Source organism: Carassius auratus, unplaced genomic scaffold, assembly GCF_003368295.1.
Source record: "Carassius auratus strain Wakin unplaced genomic scaffold, ASM336829v1 scaf_tig00021605, whole genome shotgun sequence".
Taxonomy (NCBI): domain Eukaryota; kingdom Metazoa; phylum Chordata; class Actinopteri; order Cypriniformes; family Cyprinidae; genus Carassius; species Carassius auratus.
Genome location: NW_020525123.1, coordinates 1 through 14,879, shown reverse-complemented (window position 1 = coordinate 14,879; position 14,879 = coordinate 1). Strand labels below are relative to the sequence as shown.

The window sequence follows — 14,879 nt, the reverse complement described above, 5'->3', positions numbered from 1 at the left end:
AAGATTAAATATTAATATTAAATGACATAAGTGTGTGTGTTGTAGATTAGAACTATTAGATATTAGTTATGATACATTAATATATATCCATCTTTAACATTTGCACGTCTCTGTTGAAATCATAAAGTCAGAAAGGAATGAGAATATTAACATTAATATTTACTTGTATGACTTCAATACGGACCTCGATTAAATTAAGATTTTCTTATTGACGATTTACATTTAAGTTCTTGTGTCAGTATCTTATTCTTTATTTAAAGGCACTTGACTCCTTCTGGAAGTATTTGACAGCACAGGGTGGATTTATTACATTTTTTATTTCCTCAAACTGAGAGAAAGCGCGTGGAGCTGTGAAACTCTCTGGTTCTCGTCAGGGTTTAGGAGTTAGCGTTGGGACCCTTCTTCTTGCCGAAGGTGGGCACCACGTTGACGAAGCGGCGGTTGTACTGGATGCGACGCTTGGCTCGGCCCGTCTTCTTCTTCTTCTTCTCCTGTTTGTCCACCTGCAGACGGACAGAAGCGCTTCAGAACACACCACACATAAGATCACGCTTCATCTCACGAGAAACAGATGTAACGGACTTACTTTGGGAGTCTGTCCTCTTACTTTACCGGCACGAGCCAGAGATCCGTGGACTTTACCTGATCAACACACACACACACACACACACACACACACACACACGAGTCCAGAAACATCAGCAGTCAGGTGAAGAAATACTGATCTGAATGAGATTTTAATATTTACAAAAAATACATACATATATATATATATATATATATATATATATATATATATTAATTAGTTTTTAAATATTACATATAAAAAATATATATAGAAAAAATGAAAAAAAATTATGAAATAAATTACAAATATATATTTTTTAAATAAAAAGCTTTTAAATGGTTAAACAGTATTTTCTTTAATATGTACAAATGATTTCATTTAGAAAACTATAAAAAGAAATTAAATATACTCAAATATTAAAAACTCATGAATTATTTTGACATACAATATTTTTATTTTTATAATAATAATAATAATAATAATATTTAATATATAAAGTAAATATTAAACATGAAATAGAATTAATTACTAAAATTTTATATAATTAATATTAAGAAATTTAGTGATTTAGTGCAAAAAAGTGATCGTAATTAATTGCATCCAAAATACTTTTTTTTTCATATGTGCGTGTCCTTATATAATATATACACACACCGTATTAATTCAACACAACAGTATTCATTTAGAAAATATTAACATGAAAATGTTAATATTAATTCAATTTATATTAAATATAAATATAAAAATATATTTATATGTACATAAATATGCACAGAACACATGAACAATTTTATTTTAGATGTGATTAATCATTTGACAACACTAAATTATAATTTTTTTTATATTTAATTATACATTTATAAAAAAATATATAATAAAAAAAAAAAAAAAAAAATATTGATCACATTGTGTTGTTTAGATGAATAAAGCCTGAATGTGAAGTGAGACAGACGTACCTCCCAGGAGTCTGACGGTCAGCTCGAGAGTGCAGAGCTCGGACACACCACAGTCCAGAAGAGACACATCGTCCTCCAGAGGAGCTCCAGCCAGAAGAAGAACCTGCTCGTCCACAGACACGCCCTCCAGAGCCTGGACACGAGCCTGCACACACACACACACACATCAGACCTGCTCACGGGCCGAGACCCCTGCCAGAGCGAGACCAAGAGCAGAGCGGCTCACCTTCACGTCACGGACGCTCTCTTCACCGGACACATGGAGCGTGTGCAGAGTCTGAGCGCGCAGGAACAGCTGCATGATGAGCTGCACACACACACACACACACACACACACACACACACACACACCAGATCAGTGCTCTCTCACGAACACACACCTCCCTGCAGCTAACACAACCGCTTACTTCTGACAAACTGACATTATTTGTAACCATTTAAAAGTTATTTGTAACACTTTCTAGTTAAAAGTAACAGTTTTTTTCAAACGTTAATTTCAAATGTTGAACGGATTTTAAAGCTAAAAACAACATTTTTAAAGTTAAAAGCAACCATTTTAAATGTTAAACAAATGTTTTCAAGTTAGAACCACATTTTTTTTTTTAAAGTTACAAATCTAAAATCCTAAATGTTAAAAAAACAAAACAATATGAAGTTAAAACTAAACCATTTTTAAAGTGCTAAACAAATTAAGCTAAAACAATTGTCAAAATTTTAGTTAAAAAGTTAAAATCAAACAATTTTTAAAGGTAAGAACAGTTGAACAATTTTTTAAGAATTTTACTTAAGCAACATTTTTTTAATACTTTGTTTTGTTCCTTTTTTTTTTAGTTAAAAACTAGTTAAAAAAAATTTTTTACAGTTAAAATAATCTTAAAACAATCTTAAAATGCAACCAAGTTTTCAATTTTAAACAACTTAAAGGCAAAAACCTATGTTAAACACATTTTACACGTTAGATGCACCGATTTCAAATGTAACGTTAATACTTTTAAATATTAAATTTTCAAACGTTTTTTGTTACCGTTTAAAATGTTCAATGTAACAATTATGTCAACATGATTGAATGCAAACTGTACTTTATTACTGTAATAAGAATCAACACTGACAACGAACCAAAAAACTAACGTGCTGCTTTAAGATAATGAGAATTTGACAGTTTATATATGCAGCCTCTCAGAACACAGCACAGGCTTAATACGAGTAAATAAAGAATAAATGATCTGTGCGGAAACCACGTGAGCGCGCCTGAGAGAAGCACGCGGAGGAGATAAACGCGCTTTAACGCTTCATTCTGTCGGATTTGTGCTCGAGATGTGACTGTAAAACACGGGAACACTTATCACAGCCATTCATCCATCATTAAAACACATTAAACACCTCGACTGAGACTAATACGTGATTTGATTAGCAGGCCTTACATTAGATGATGCTAGTCGATCCGCTACTGGACGAGAAAAGGACAGCGCGCATGCGCGGAGCAAAGAACTCTGGGACGCGCCCTGCACACGTGACCGTGACGTTTCCGGTTGGTGAATCCATTCATACCTATGCCGTGTCTGAAATCGCTCACTCATTCACTCATTCACTAATCCCTATATAGTGTATGGCAGTTTAGTTCACTATATCAGGAAAGAGTGAACAAATAAATAAGTGAACGGATTCGGACAGTGACGTATAGCCTACACTGCGCGTGAGACTTGGAGCTGTTGCAAAAACATTGCCATATGTACTTTTATATTACATGTACCTAATTTTAGAAAATAATACTAATAGCAATAATACTCAAAATTATATTATATTGCAGTTATACATACCTCTGCGTCAGCCTTTGTGGTTTAATCTCGCAGATCATGACTTATATCTACTCTTCCTCTCCCTGCAGTTTGGTAATAAAACTAGCGGAAGGTTTTATTATGTTTATTTGAATTAAGTTTAAGTTATTTTGTAAATAATATTTGACTATTTTCTTAATAGAAGGAAATGTATTTTAAATTATGTTTACTATTTTACTTACGCATTAAGCAGCTTTTTTTTTATCAAAAACTGTTGTTATTGTATAGTGTCACACTTTATTACATGCAACATCCTCTCATTAGTCATTAATAACTATCATCTATTAGATGACTGTAACTTTAATGAGATTAAATTGAGATTTTCTTCATTTCTATTATTAATTAAGAAAACACTCAAGATTATGTTGCGAAAATTGTTTATTAAATGTGTATAAAAAGCAATGTAAAACATAAATTTTAAATCCAACCATTCATATGCACTGCTGCTGTTATTATTTTACACATGACAATATCTCCATAAGCTGTTCCTCACAATACTGATGAGCTCAGACAAAACCAGCTCTGAAGACTTTAGTCCTGGATTCAAAATCATGTGGAAGAAGTCTTTCCATAAAGACTCGACGGGAACGCTGGAAAAACAAGACCATCACTAGATCAAATACTTCACCTGCATACATGATAAACTCACAACAATGACACATCTCACCCCCAAAATAACCTGATATTTTGAGATGCAAAAGATATATTTATAATATATATTACTGTTGTTTTTATTTTAAAACTATTCATAATATAATATATTCATTCATATATCACATTATTCTGCAACATTTTGTATTTGTAATTAAATTATTGTTTGTAGTAACTTAATATCACATTTTAATCATGCTGATTTTTGGAGAAAAACTGAAATGGCACTCTTCGTGTGATATTGATTAACTACATAAAATGATATAAATATATACATTTTCTAACCCCCATATCTTGAATTTTGTGATCATTCACGTGCATTCATAAATGCATTTGAATACACCGAATAATGCAGTGAAAGAACGCACTCAAACTGCACACGCGCCACACGCACTAGTATGACTTCATCATGTAACTTTACATTAGCCTAGATGCAGGCACTTTTTAGGCACGATTTGTTTAGTTTTTGAATATACTTGATACTGTTAAAAGGCACATCATTAAAACAAAAAATACGAGTTCACATATCACACATAAACACGCGTGGAAAACATAATTAGAACTAGCTACTAAATTAGTTTAAAATGCCTATCCATATACAGCTATGATTCGCGAAAACTGATTCAAATGATTCGCTATCCCGCTCCGAACTCCCGAACTGACTCAAATGATTCGCGAACCCCAAACTAATTCAAATGATCCGCGGACCCGCTACGAACTCTCGAACGGATTCAAATGATTCGCGATCAGGCTCCGAACTCCCATACTGACTCAAATGATTCGCGATCCCCGAACTGACTCAAATGATTCGCGATCCCCGAACTGACTCAAATGATTCGCGATCCCGCTCCGAACTCCCATTCTGACTCAAATGGTTCGCGATCCCCGAACTGACTCAAATGATTCGCGATCCCGCTCCGAAATCCCATTCTGACTCAAATGATTCGCGATCCCCCAACTGACTCAAATGATCCGCGGACCCGCTACGAACTCTCGAACGGATTCAAATGATTCGCGATCAGGCTCCGAACTCCCATACCGACTCAAATGATTCGCGAACCCGCTCGGAAATCCCAAACTTAATTCAAAAAGTAACTCAATTACTTACACCAAAAAGTAATGCACTACTGTTAAAAGTCACTTTTAGTCACTTTTTTAAAGAACTTTCTTTAATGTTCCCATTACTGCATTTTTATGCGTTATGGTCTATACAAACACAAAGTAAAACAGAAAGTCATTTTTAAACACTATTTTGATGAAGTCAGACCAGCACAAACTGAAAATTGTATATCACAAGGATTTCTGAAATAAATAACAAAACATCTGAATAATATATTCAGAATCAAAAACTAAAGTGGCTTCTGCATCATAAAAGACGTTGTGTTTAGCTCTTAAAAATGTTCCTTTCACAGCTTAAGTATGAAAACTATCAACAATGGACAACATAACACAAAACATTTTGAAATAAATGAAAACAATCTGAATTATTCAGAATCAATTTCGAGAAACATATATATGTATGTATTATATAAATGCTGTTAAAAAATGAAATCTATGTTATCATGCTAAGGAGCTGACTGAAAGCCGGCGACTCCACAGTAGAGACAGGTGCATGTTTTCAACAATGTTTCACCTGTATGAGAAAAACATACAGAGAATCACTTAAGACACTTACGCTCACTCATAATAATATTCATTAAAACTGTATGTTAACACGTAGGAGCTTGCTGCATGAATCCGTGAGTAGGCTACAGTTTACAAATCCATGGGAACGGATTGCGAAAGTGTGCGCGCAGATTATGAATTCGTGGGTAAAGATTCAAAAACCGAGGGTACGGATTACAAAATCAAAAATCACAAAATCTGAGCGCACAGATTGGAAATTCGTGGGCTAGGATAGGACATTCGAACCAGAAAGACACAGCTTAAATTTGAGTAAAAGGTTTTTGTCTTTATGCTCAACTAAAGTGAAATAATGAGCATATTTCCACTTTGAGAAACTCGTGTTGCTCTCGCCTTGACTCGCCATGACTGCCGCACACACTTGAATAAACGGAGACACGCCCACAGTGCGTCTTCGTGTTTACAGTGGTTGGCATCCACCAATCCTACAATGCGTCACTGCTGCAAACAGGTTAGGCTGCACTTCAGTCAAAATTAATTAATTTTAAAAAAAGTAATGTACAATGCACCATATGGTAACGGTAACGGAGTTCATTTATTTAAAAAGTAATGCGTTACAGTATTAGTTACTGTCAAAGGTAATCGCGTTACTAATAACAGGGTTCTTTACTGTTCTATAATGACAAGAAAGAACCGTTTTGGCACAAAGGTTCTTTAGGCTGTTATTCATTCATATATTACATTATTCTGCAACATTTTGTAATTGTAATTAAATCATTGTTTGTAGTATCTTAATATCACATTTTAATCATGCTGATTTTTGGAGAAAAACTGAAATGGCACTCTTCGTGTGATATTGATTAACTACATAAAATGATATAAATATATACATTTTCTAACCCCCATATCTTGAATCTTGTGATCATTCACGTGCATTCATAAATACATTTGAATACACCGAATAATGCAGTGAAAGAACGCACTCAAACTGCACACGTGCCACACGCACTAGTATGACTTCATCATGTAACTTTACATTAGCCTAGATGCCTGCATTTTTTAGGCACGATTTGTTTAGTTTTTGAATATACTTGATACTGTTAAAAGACACATCATTAAAACAAAAAATACGAGTTCACATATCACACCTAAACACGCGTGGAAAACATAATTAGAACTAGCTACTAAATTAGTTTAAAATGCCTATCCATATACAGCTATGATTCGCGAACCCCAAACTGATTCAAATGATCCGCGGACACGCTCCGAACTCCCATACTGACTCAAATGATTCGCAATCCCCGAACTGACTCAAATGATTCTCGAACCCGCTACAAACTCTCGAACGGATTCAAATAATTCGCGATCATGCTCCGAACTCTCATATACTGACTCAAATGATTCGCGATCCCCAAACTGACGAACGGATTCAAATGATTCGCGATCCCGGTCTGAACTTCCGAACTGACTCATATGATTCGCGAACCCGCTCCGAACTCCCGAACTGACTCAAATGATTCGCGAACCCCAAACTGATTCAAATGATCCGTGGACCCCCTACGAACTCTCGAAGGGATTCAAATGATTCGCGATCACGCTCCGAACTCTCATATACTGACTCAAATGATTGGCGATCCCGAAACTGACTCATATGATTCGCGATCCCGAAACTGACTCAAATGATCCGCGAAACCACTCCGAACTCCCAAACTGACACCAAATAACACGCCAGCGCTACTATTGGCTTAGTTCTCCACTGGTTTTCTCTGAGGTGGTGGGATCACATCAGATTGTGATTAATCTTGCAGATCATGACTTATATCTACTCTTCCTCTCCCTGCAGTTTGGTAATATAAAGATTCCTCCTTTGAACTCCCACCTCTTCTGTGGGTTTTATTGTTACTGTTGTATTTTATAGCACATGATCCTCACTGCTATTTTTAGATTTAATTCATGTTAATTAACAAGCTGTTGTTGTGAAGTGCAATCATGAAAAGAGAGTGTGAATTAATTTAATAATAAATAATTATTAATAATTACTGCTTTAAGGGTGATTCATGCAATTAATTGTCAAATAGCTGAATGTGTTGAATTAGGATGATTAGTATTTAGATTTTCAGGTTTCCAGAGCAAAATTAAATAAATAATGGGGATTCAAAGAGGTCAAATAATTTATAATAATTAAATAAAAATAAGAGGAAAAACAACAACTTAGGTTTCATGACTCCATCTAGTGGAAGGTTTTATTATGTTTATTTGAATTAAGTTTAAGTTATTTGTAAATAATATTTGACTATTTTATTAATAGAAGGAAATGTATTTTAAATTATGTTTACTATTTTAATTATGCATTAAGCAGCTTTTTTTTATCTAAAACTGTTGTTATTGTATAGTGTCACACTTTATTACATGCAACATCCTCTCATTAGTCATTAATGGTAAATGGACTGCATTTATATATTGCTTTCAACAGACCACATGGCCATGCAAAGCGCTTTACAACTTGCCTCACATTCACACACACATTCACACACCGACTGCGGTGTCTGCCATACAAGGCACATCCAGCTCGTCGGGAGCAGCTGGGGTTAGGTGTCTTGCTCAAGGACACCTCGACACTTGGTCAGGTGGAACCGGGGATCGAACCACCAACCTTCCGGTTTGTAGACAACCTACATGAACCACTATCATCTATTAGATGACTGTAACTTTAATGAGATTAAATTGAGATTTTCTTCATTTCTATTATTATTTTAAAAAACAACCAAGATTACATTGCAAGAATTGTTTATTAAATGTGTACAAAAGCAATGTAAACATTAATTTTATATCCAACCATTCATATGCACTGCTGCTGATGCAAAATCATGCTGATTTTTGGAGAAAAACTGAAATGGCACTCTTCGTGTGATATTGATTAACTACATAAAATAATATAAATATATACATTTTCTAACCCCAATATCTTGAATTTTGTGATGATTCACATGCATTCATAAATGCATTTGAATACACCGAATAATGCAGTGAAAGAACGCACTCAAACTGCACACGTGCCACACGCACTAGTATGACTTCATCATGTAACTTTACATTAGCCTAGATGCGTGCACTTTTTAGGACGATTTGTTTAGTTTTTGAATATACTTGATACTGTTAAAAGGCACATCATTAAAACAAAAAATATGATTTCACATTTCATACCTAAACACGCGTGGAAACATAATTAGAACTAGCTACTAAATTAGTTAAAAATGCCTATCCATATACAGCTATGATTCGCGAAACCCAAACTGATTCAAATGACTCGCTATCACGCTCCGAACCATAGACATCATATAAGCAGACGCCCTATTGGCCACTGAGCGACGAGATTTGCGGCCGCCATCTTGAACCGGTCGTACTCCTAGTTTCGTTGCGTAGCAGCAGTTACTGTGCAGCATTTTCCTGTTCTAATCGGTGGACCATCGCAAGTACGGCTCGGGATTACTTTTCACAAGTAAGATTTAACATTACTATTGTACTATTGGTTGTAGTTTGTCCTTAAATCCAGAGAATTGAGAAGGAGCAAGGATCTTTTATTGTACTGTACTGAACTTCAACTTCAACTTATTAAAATATCTTATTTTACTGCAACTATCTGTTTCTGCTTATCATATTTATAGTGTGTGATTTATAAATATCCTACCTCACATATTTAGATTTTGGGCGTCTGGTCACTTATATATTATATCAGAATATAATATGTAACTGTATGCCTATTATGAATATTAAAATACGCTGAACCATGTGTCCTGTATCATAGCTGCATGAATGACCTTTGCAGAAAAAAACCCCGCGTCAAAATCAGTTAGGTATTCAGTGAGATATGATTAATTAAATGCGCTGACAGCTCATTGCACCTGGCAAACAAGTTACACTGAGTGGAGCTGGGCGACCGGTCCAAGATGGGCGGCTCCACGGCTCGTTCGTGCCAATAGGCAGTAGCGTTCGATGGGGCGTCTACCTATATATGTCTATGCTCCGAACTCCCATTCTGACTCAAATGATTCGCGATCCCCGAACTGACTCAAATGATTCGCGATCCCCGAACTGACTCATATGATTCGCGATCCCCGAACTGATTCAAATGATTCGCGAACCCGCTACGAACTCTCGAACTGACACCAAATAACACGCCAGCGCTACTATTGGCTTAGTTCTCCACTGGTTTTCTCTGAGGTGGTGGGATCACATCAGATTGTGATTAATCTTGCAGATCATGACTTATATCTACTCTTCCTCTCCCTGCAGTTTGGTGATATAAAGATTCCTCCTTTGAACTCCCACCTCTTCTGTGGGTTTTATTGTTACTGTTGTATTTTATAGCACATGATGCTCACTGCTATTTTTAGATTTAATTCATGTTAATTAACAAGCTGTTGTTGTGAAGTGCAATCATGAAAAGAGAGTGTGAATTAATTTAATAATAAATAATAAATAATTATTAATAATTACTGCTTTAAGGGTGATTCTTGCAATTAATTGTCAAATAGCTGAATGTGTTGAATTAGGATGATTAGTATTTAGATTTTCAGGTTTCCAGAGCAAAATTAAATAAATAATGGGGATTCAAAGAGGTCAAATAATTATAATAATTAAATAAAAATAAGTGGAATAACAGCAACTTAGATTTCATGACACCATCTAGTGGAAGGTTTTATTATGTTTATTTGAATTAAGTTTAAGTTATTTTGTAAATAATATTTGACTATTTTCTTAATGTATTTTAAATGATGTTTACTATTTTAATTATGCATTAAGCAGCTTTTTTTTAATCAAAAACTGTTGTTATTGTATAGTGTCACACTTTATTACATGCAACATCCTCTCATTAGTCATTAATAACTATCATCCATTAGATGACTGTAACTTTAATGAGATTAAATTGAGATTTTCTTCATTTCTATTATTAATTAAGAAAACACTCAAGATTATGTTGCGAAAATTGTTTATTAAATGTGTATAAAAAGCAATGTAAAACATTAATTTTATATCCAACCATTCATATGCACTGCTGCTGTTATTATTTTACACATGACAATATCTTCATAAGCTGTTCCTCACAATACTGATGAGCTCAGACAAAACCAGCTCTGAAGACTTTAGTCCTGGATTCAAAATCATGTGGAAGAAGTCTTTCCATAAAGACTCGACACGGGAACGCTGGAAAACAAGACCATCACTAGATCAAATACTTCACCTGCATACATGATAAACTCACAACAATGACACATCTCACCCCCCAAAATCACCTGATATTTTGAGATGCAAAAGATATATTTATAATATCTATTACTGTTGTTTTCATTTTTAAAACTATTACAAAAGAAATAAATAGAAATACACCCATTTAATAAAAAAATATATATTTTTAAAAGTATTTTCAAGAGAAATCAAATGCATTTGTGCTAAAATCCACATTATTAAATGTACAAAAATGTGACAATTTGCATAAGCTAAAGACAGCAACAAATATTATAAAAGGTCTGCACATGCTTAAAAAAAAATAATAATAAAAAGGTACAATTATCACACAAAAAAGTGGTTTATTCTCATGAAAATGTTATTTGTCAAACCTTTGAAAAATAGATATAATTCTGTGTTTTCTTGCATCAGTTTTTCTGTTATAATGATATCAGATGCTGTTTGTACCTGTGCTCAGATCCAGATCCTTCATCTAAACGCCAGGCCGAGTTTTCCTGCTTCACGTTCATCGGGCGATTGAACAGCAGCATGTGCACGACTTCTGCAACACCGATCAGATCCAGCTGACGCAAAAACACAGATATGAAGCGCAACAATCACATGACTTTTCCTTGCATTTAATGATTTCTTATGATTACTCTCTACTGCATTTTTAAATCCACCGTGAGCAGGGTTCACAACGCATTCAATTAAACTGAACATCCAGCATGAAACACTGAGGACTAAATATAAAAATAAATCATTAAAAAAATTAATGAAAATAGATACAAATAAAAATGAATGAAAATAAAAGCAAAACAAAATAAAAAAATAAAGATTAAAAAAAAATTAAACGCCATAAAAACAAATATAAATGTGTCAAAATTCAAATAAATGCACACACAAATCATATAAATGTATACAAATATGAATAAATTAAAAATTGTAATTATTTAAGTGTAATAAAAAATATATAGAAACTGTAATAAATACAAACAAATAAAATAAAAATAAATACAGTAATAAAAACAAAATATTTAGAGATAAAATTACATAGTTAATAATTATATTATCTAAGTTCATGTTAATTTCAAACATTTTACTAATTATTAAAATCAAAATGTGTGCTTGTTAACATTAGTTACATATTTACAACAAAAAATCTATGACAAAAATACTTAATTACTTTCACTTCAAATACTAATTAGTTGTAATTTTTCATTGATTTTTTTTATTTGCCCACAATCCTAGACTTTTCTCCTCATTTGAAACACAATAAAATTTAACATGCTCTCTTATTCTTTTATATATTTCAATATGCACACATCAGAATATGCAGGTTATTAGACTTTTTACATAAATGTTGTGTTACATTAAATGACATTATTGCAACCAAATCCAAACATTTTGTTCTCCAAAAAACATTAGAAACCTTAAAAGTAGACACTGCATTTAATGATCATTATGTGAGGGAAGAAACGGGGGGATGCATGCACCTGATAGGGCGACGCAGAAGGCGACAGGAGACCCTGCTGGATGTATTCTGAGCCGAAGGAAGATCTCGTGCTGTTGTGACGTCAGTCTGGAGCTGCAGATCCACCGAGTTGAGAAAATCTAGTGCTGTGATGCCGCTGCAGACACAAACACAGGAAGATCAGGTTAAAACCAGCAGCACATTCCTGCGTGTGCATGTGCTTTATTCACCTACCTCAGGTAAAAGTTAGAGCGAGTCTGGCTTCAGGCCTCCGTGAACCACTCGACAGCAATGAAACCGTTTCACCAGCTCCAGCAGCAGAACGACCAGCAGAGAAACATCTGCTCCAGCTCTGGGCTCGGTCAGGAGATCCTACACGAGGAGAGATGAAAGACAGAAGAGTCTGTGAGGACACACACATGCAGAGGATCAGGAGAGTCTGAGCGAGCCGAACCTGAAGCGTGTCTCCGTGAGGAATCCTCCAGAGAGTCAAGCAGCCCGTCCTCAAACACATGACAGCAGATCTGGACATCAGCGTCCGCTTCATCACCACACCATCGAGACCGGAGCTGAGAGCTGATGAAGAAATCCCACGGCACTCCGGACCGATCCACCTGCACATCATACACAAACACATACAGAGATTAATAAATCAGGAAAAAAAAAACACATATATATATATATATATATACCATATTTTTCAGGCTATAAGTCGCATTTATTGGCAAGAACCAAGAGTTCACATGACCGTCTCCAGCCGCTAGAGGGCGCTCTATGTGTTCAGTGTAGGACTACAGGAGAACTGAGCAGCATAGAGCGCCCTCTGGCGGCTGGAGACGGTCATGTTTTCTATTGGTTCATGTCAAATTAATTTTGATAAATAAGTCGCACCTGACTATAAGTTGCAGGACCAGCCCAAACTATGAAAAAGTGTGACTTATAGTTCTGGAAAAATAAGGTGTTATATATATATATAGATTACATAAAACAAATAAAAATCCACATAAAGGGTAAGAAAAATGAGAGTAAAACATACTTATAGAACAGAAAAAAATTTAGGAAAATAAATGGAAGTTTATGTATATAATCTAAAATAAATAGAGTATTATGACAGTACATAAGAAAAATTAAATATATAAATGTACAATAAGAATACATTTATTATAGTAAATCATAAATAAGTTAAAAAAAAAGAATATGAGAAAATGTATAGCGTATAAATACAAAGTAAATTGTAATTATCAATATCTTTATGTGAAACAAAACAAACAACAAACATTCATTTTTGGGGTAATTGAAAATGAAAAATAAATGTTAACATAAATAATATAAAAAAAGAATAATACATGTTGCTTAACTTAAGTACTAAAATTACTACAACGCCAATAAAAGTTAAAGTTGCAATTACAACTAATATTATATGTTATATAATATTATTAAAAATGACAAAGCACATTAAAATGATTTCACATTTTTAATTTCAAATGAAAAAAATAATTTATATATATATATATATATGAGCACTATCTAGGGCCCTTAAAGTGACACCTTCAGGAAGACAGCAGAGGAGTCCGAGCAGTACAGAGTGAAGTCCTTCAGCGTCTCCATCTTACCGCAGTAGAACCAACACCTCACCGTCTGGAAGAGTGAAGAAACACCGTATTAAACATCTTTTAGAGCTGCGCTTCCCTCGCACTGCGCTGCCTAGAAGATGTGTGCATCATCTGAAGCTGAATACATGATCTCTCAGTGATGTGTGGTGTGTGAGGAGGACAATATCTGTCTGAGATACAACTATTAGGAAACCTGGAATCTGAGGAAGCAAAAACAGCTAAATATTGAGAAATCATCTTTAAAGTTGTTCAGATGAAGTTCTTAGCAATGCATATTACTAATCAAACATTAAGTTTTGATATATTTATGGTAGGAAACTTACTAAATATCTTTATGGAACATGATCTTTACTTAATATCCTCATGATTTTTTGATATAAAAGAGAAATGGTATTAATTGTGACTCCTACAGTGTATTGCTGTTCTGTTTCTACAAATATACATCTGTGTATTAAACTGAGTGCCCATATATCTACAAGAAACTTTATAACTTGTAAAATGATGAAAATGATACATTTTCTGTCTCTGCTTTGTTCTTTCATTTTGATAATTCACTCGTCAGAAACATCGTTAACTCGTTGAGCATGATTTTCAGTAAAGTGTGTGTGTCTGATCATACACAAAGCTAACTCTGATGATGTATTAATAATTATTAGTTCTTCGTGTGTGTCGTGGGATTGTGCCGCAGCAGAAAAAGGAGACTTAGACGACAAGTTCCTGTGAAAGCAGGACTGTGATGATGATGGAGGAGTTTTGTGGTTGTACCGAGACACAGGTGATCGTCTCCGCTGGTGTCCGGCACACGACCGCTTCTGCGCTGGAGACTGGAGGAACACGTCACGTCTGACTGATGAAAACAACCGGGATCTGACGCTTAGACCACACACGTCCTCCGATACAGATGACTGCTGACACACACACACACACAGAGAG

General features: G+C 34.6%; 1 protein-coding gene and 1 long non-coding RNA gene across 2 annotated transcripts; both read right to left on the bottom strand.

The window, feature by feature from the left end:
- Nucleotides 1-298: 298 nt before the first annotated feature.
- Nucleotides 299-3,061, bottom strand: LOC113077125 (ubiquitin-like protein FUBI). Its single transcript, XM_026249578.1, has 5 exons — nt 2,946-3,061; nt 1,751-1,831; nt 1,525-1,669; nt 587-642; nt 299-503 (listed from the first exon to the last, which is right to left on the bottom strand). Exons 2-5 carry the CDS (start codon nt 1,823-1,825, stop codon nt 378-380), a joined length of 402 nt encoding a protein of 133 aa, XP_026105363.1. The 5' UTR covers nt 1,826-1,831; nt 2,946-3,061; the 3' UTR covers nt 299-377.
- Nucleotides 3,062-3,733: 672 nt separating this feature from the next.
- LOC113077127 (uncharacterized) lies at nt 3,734-12,402 on the bottom strand. The gene is made up of 3 exons (XR_003281254.1): nt 12,356-12,402; nt 11,328-11,443; nt 3,734-3,949 (listed from the first exon to the last, which is right to left on the bottom strand). It is a non-coding gene; the product is annotated as an uncharacterized LOC113077127 (long non-coding RNA).
- Nucleotides 12,403-14,879: the final 2,477 nt, after the last annotated feature.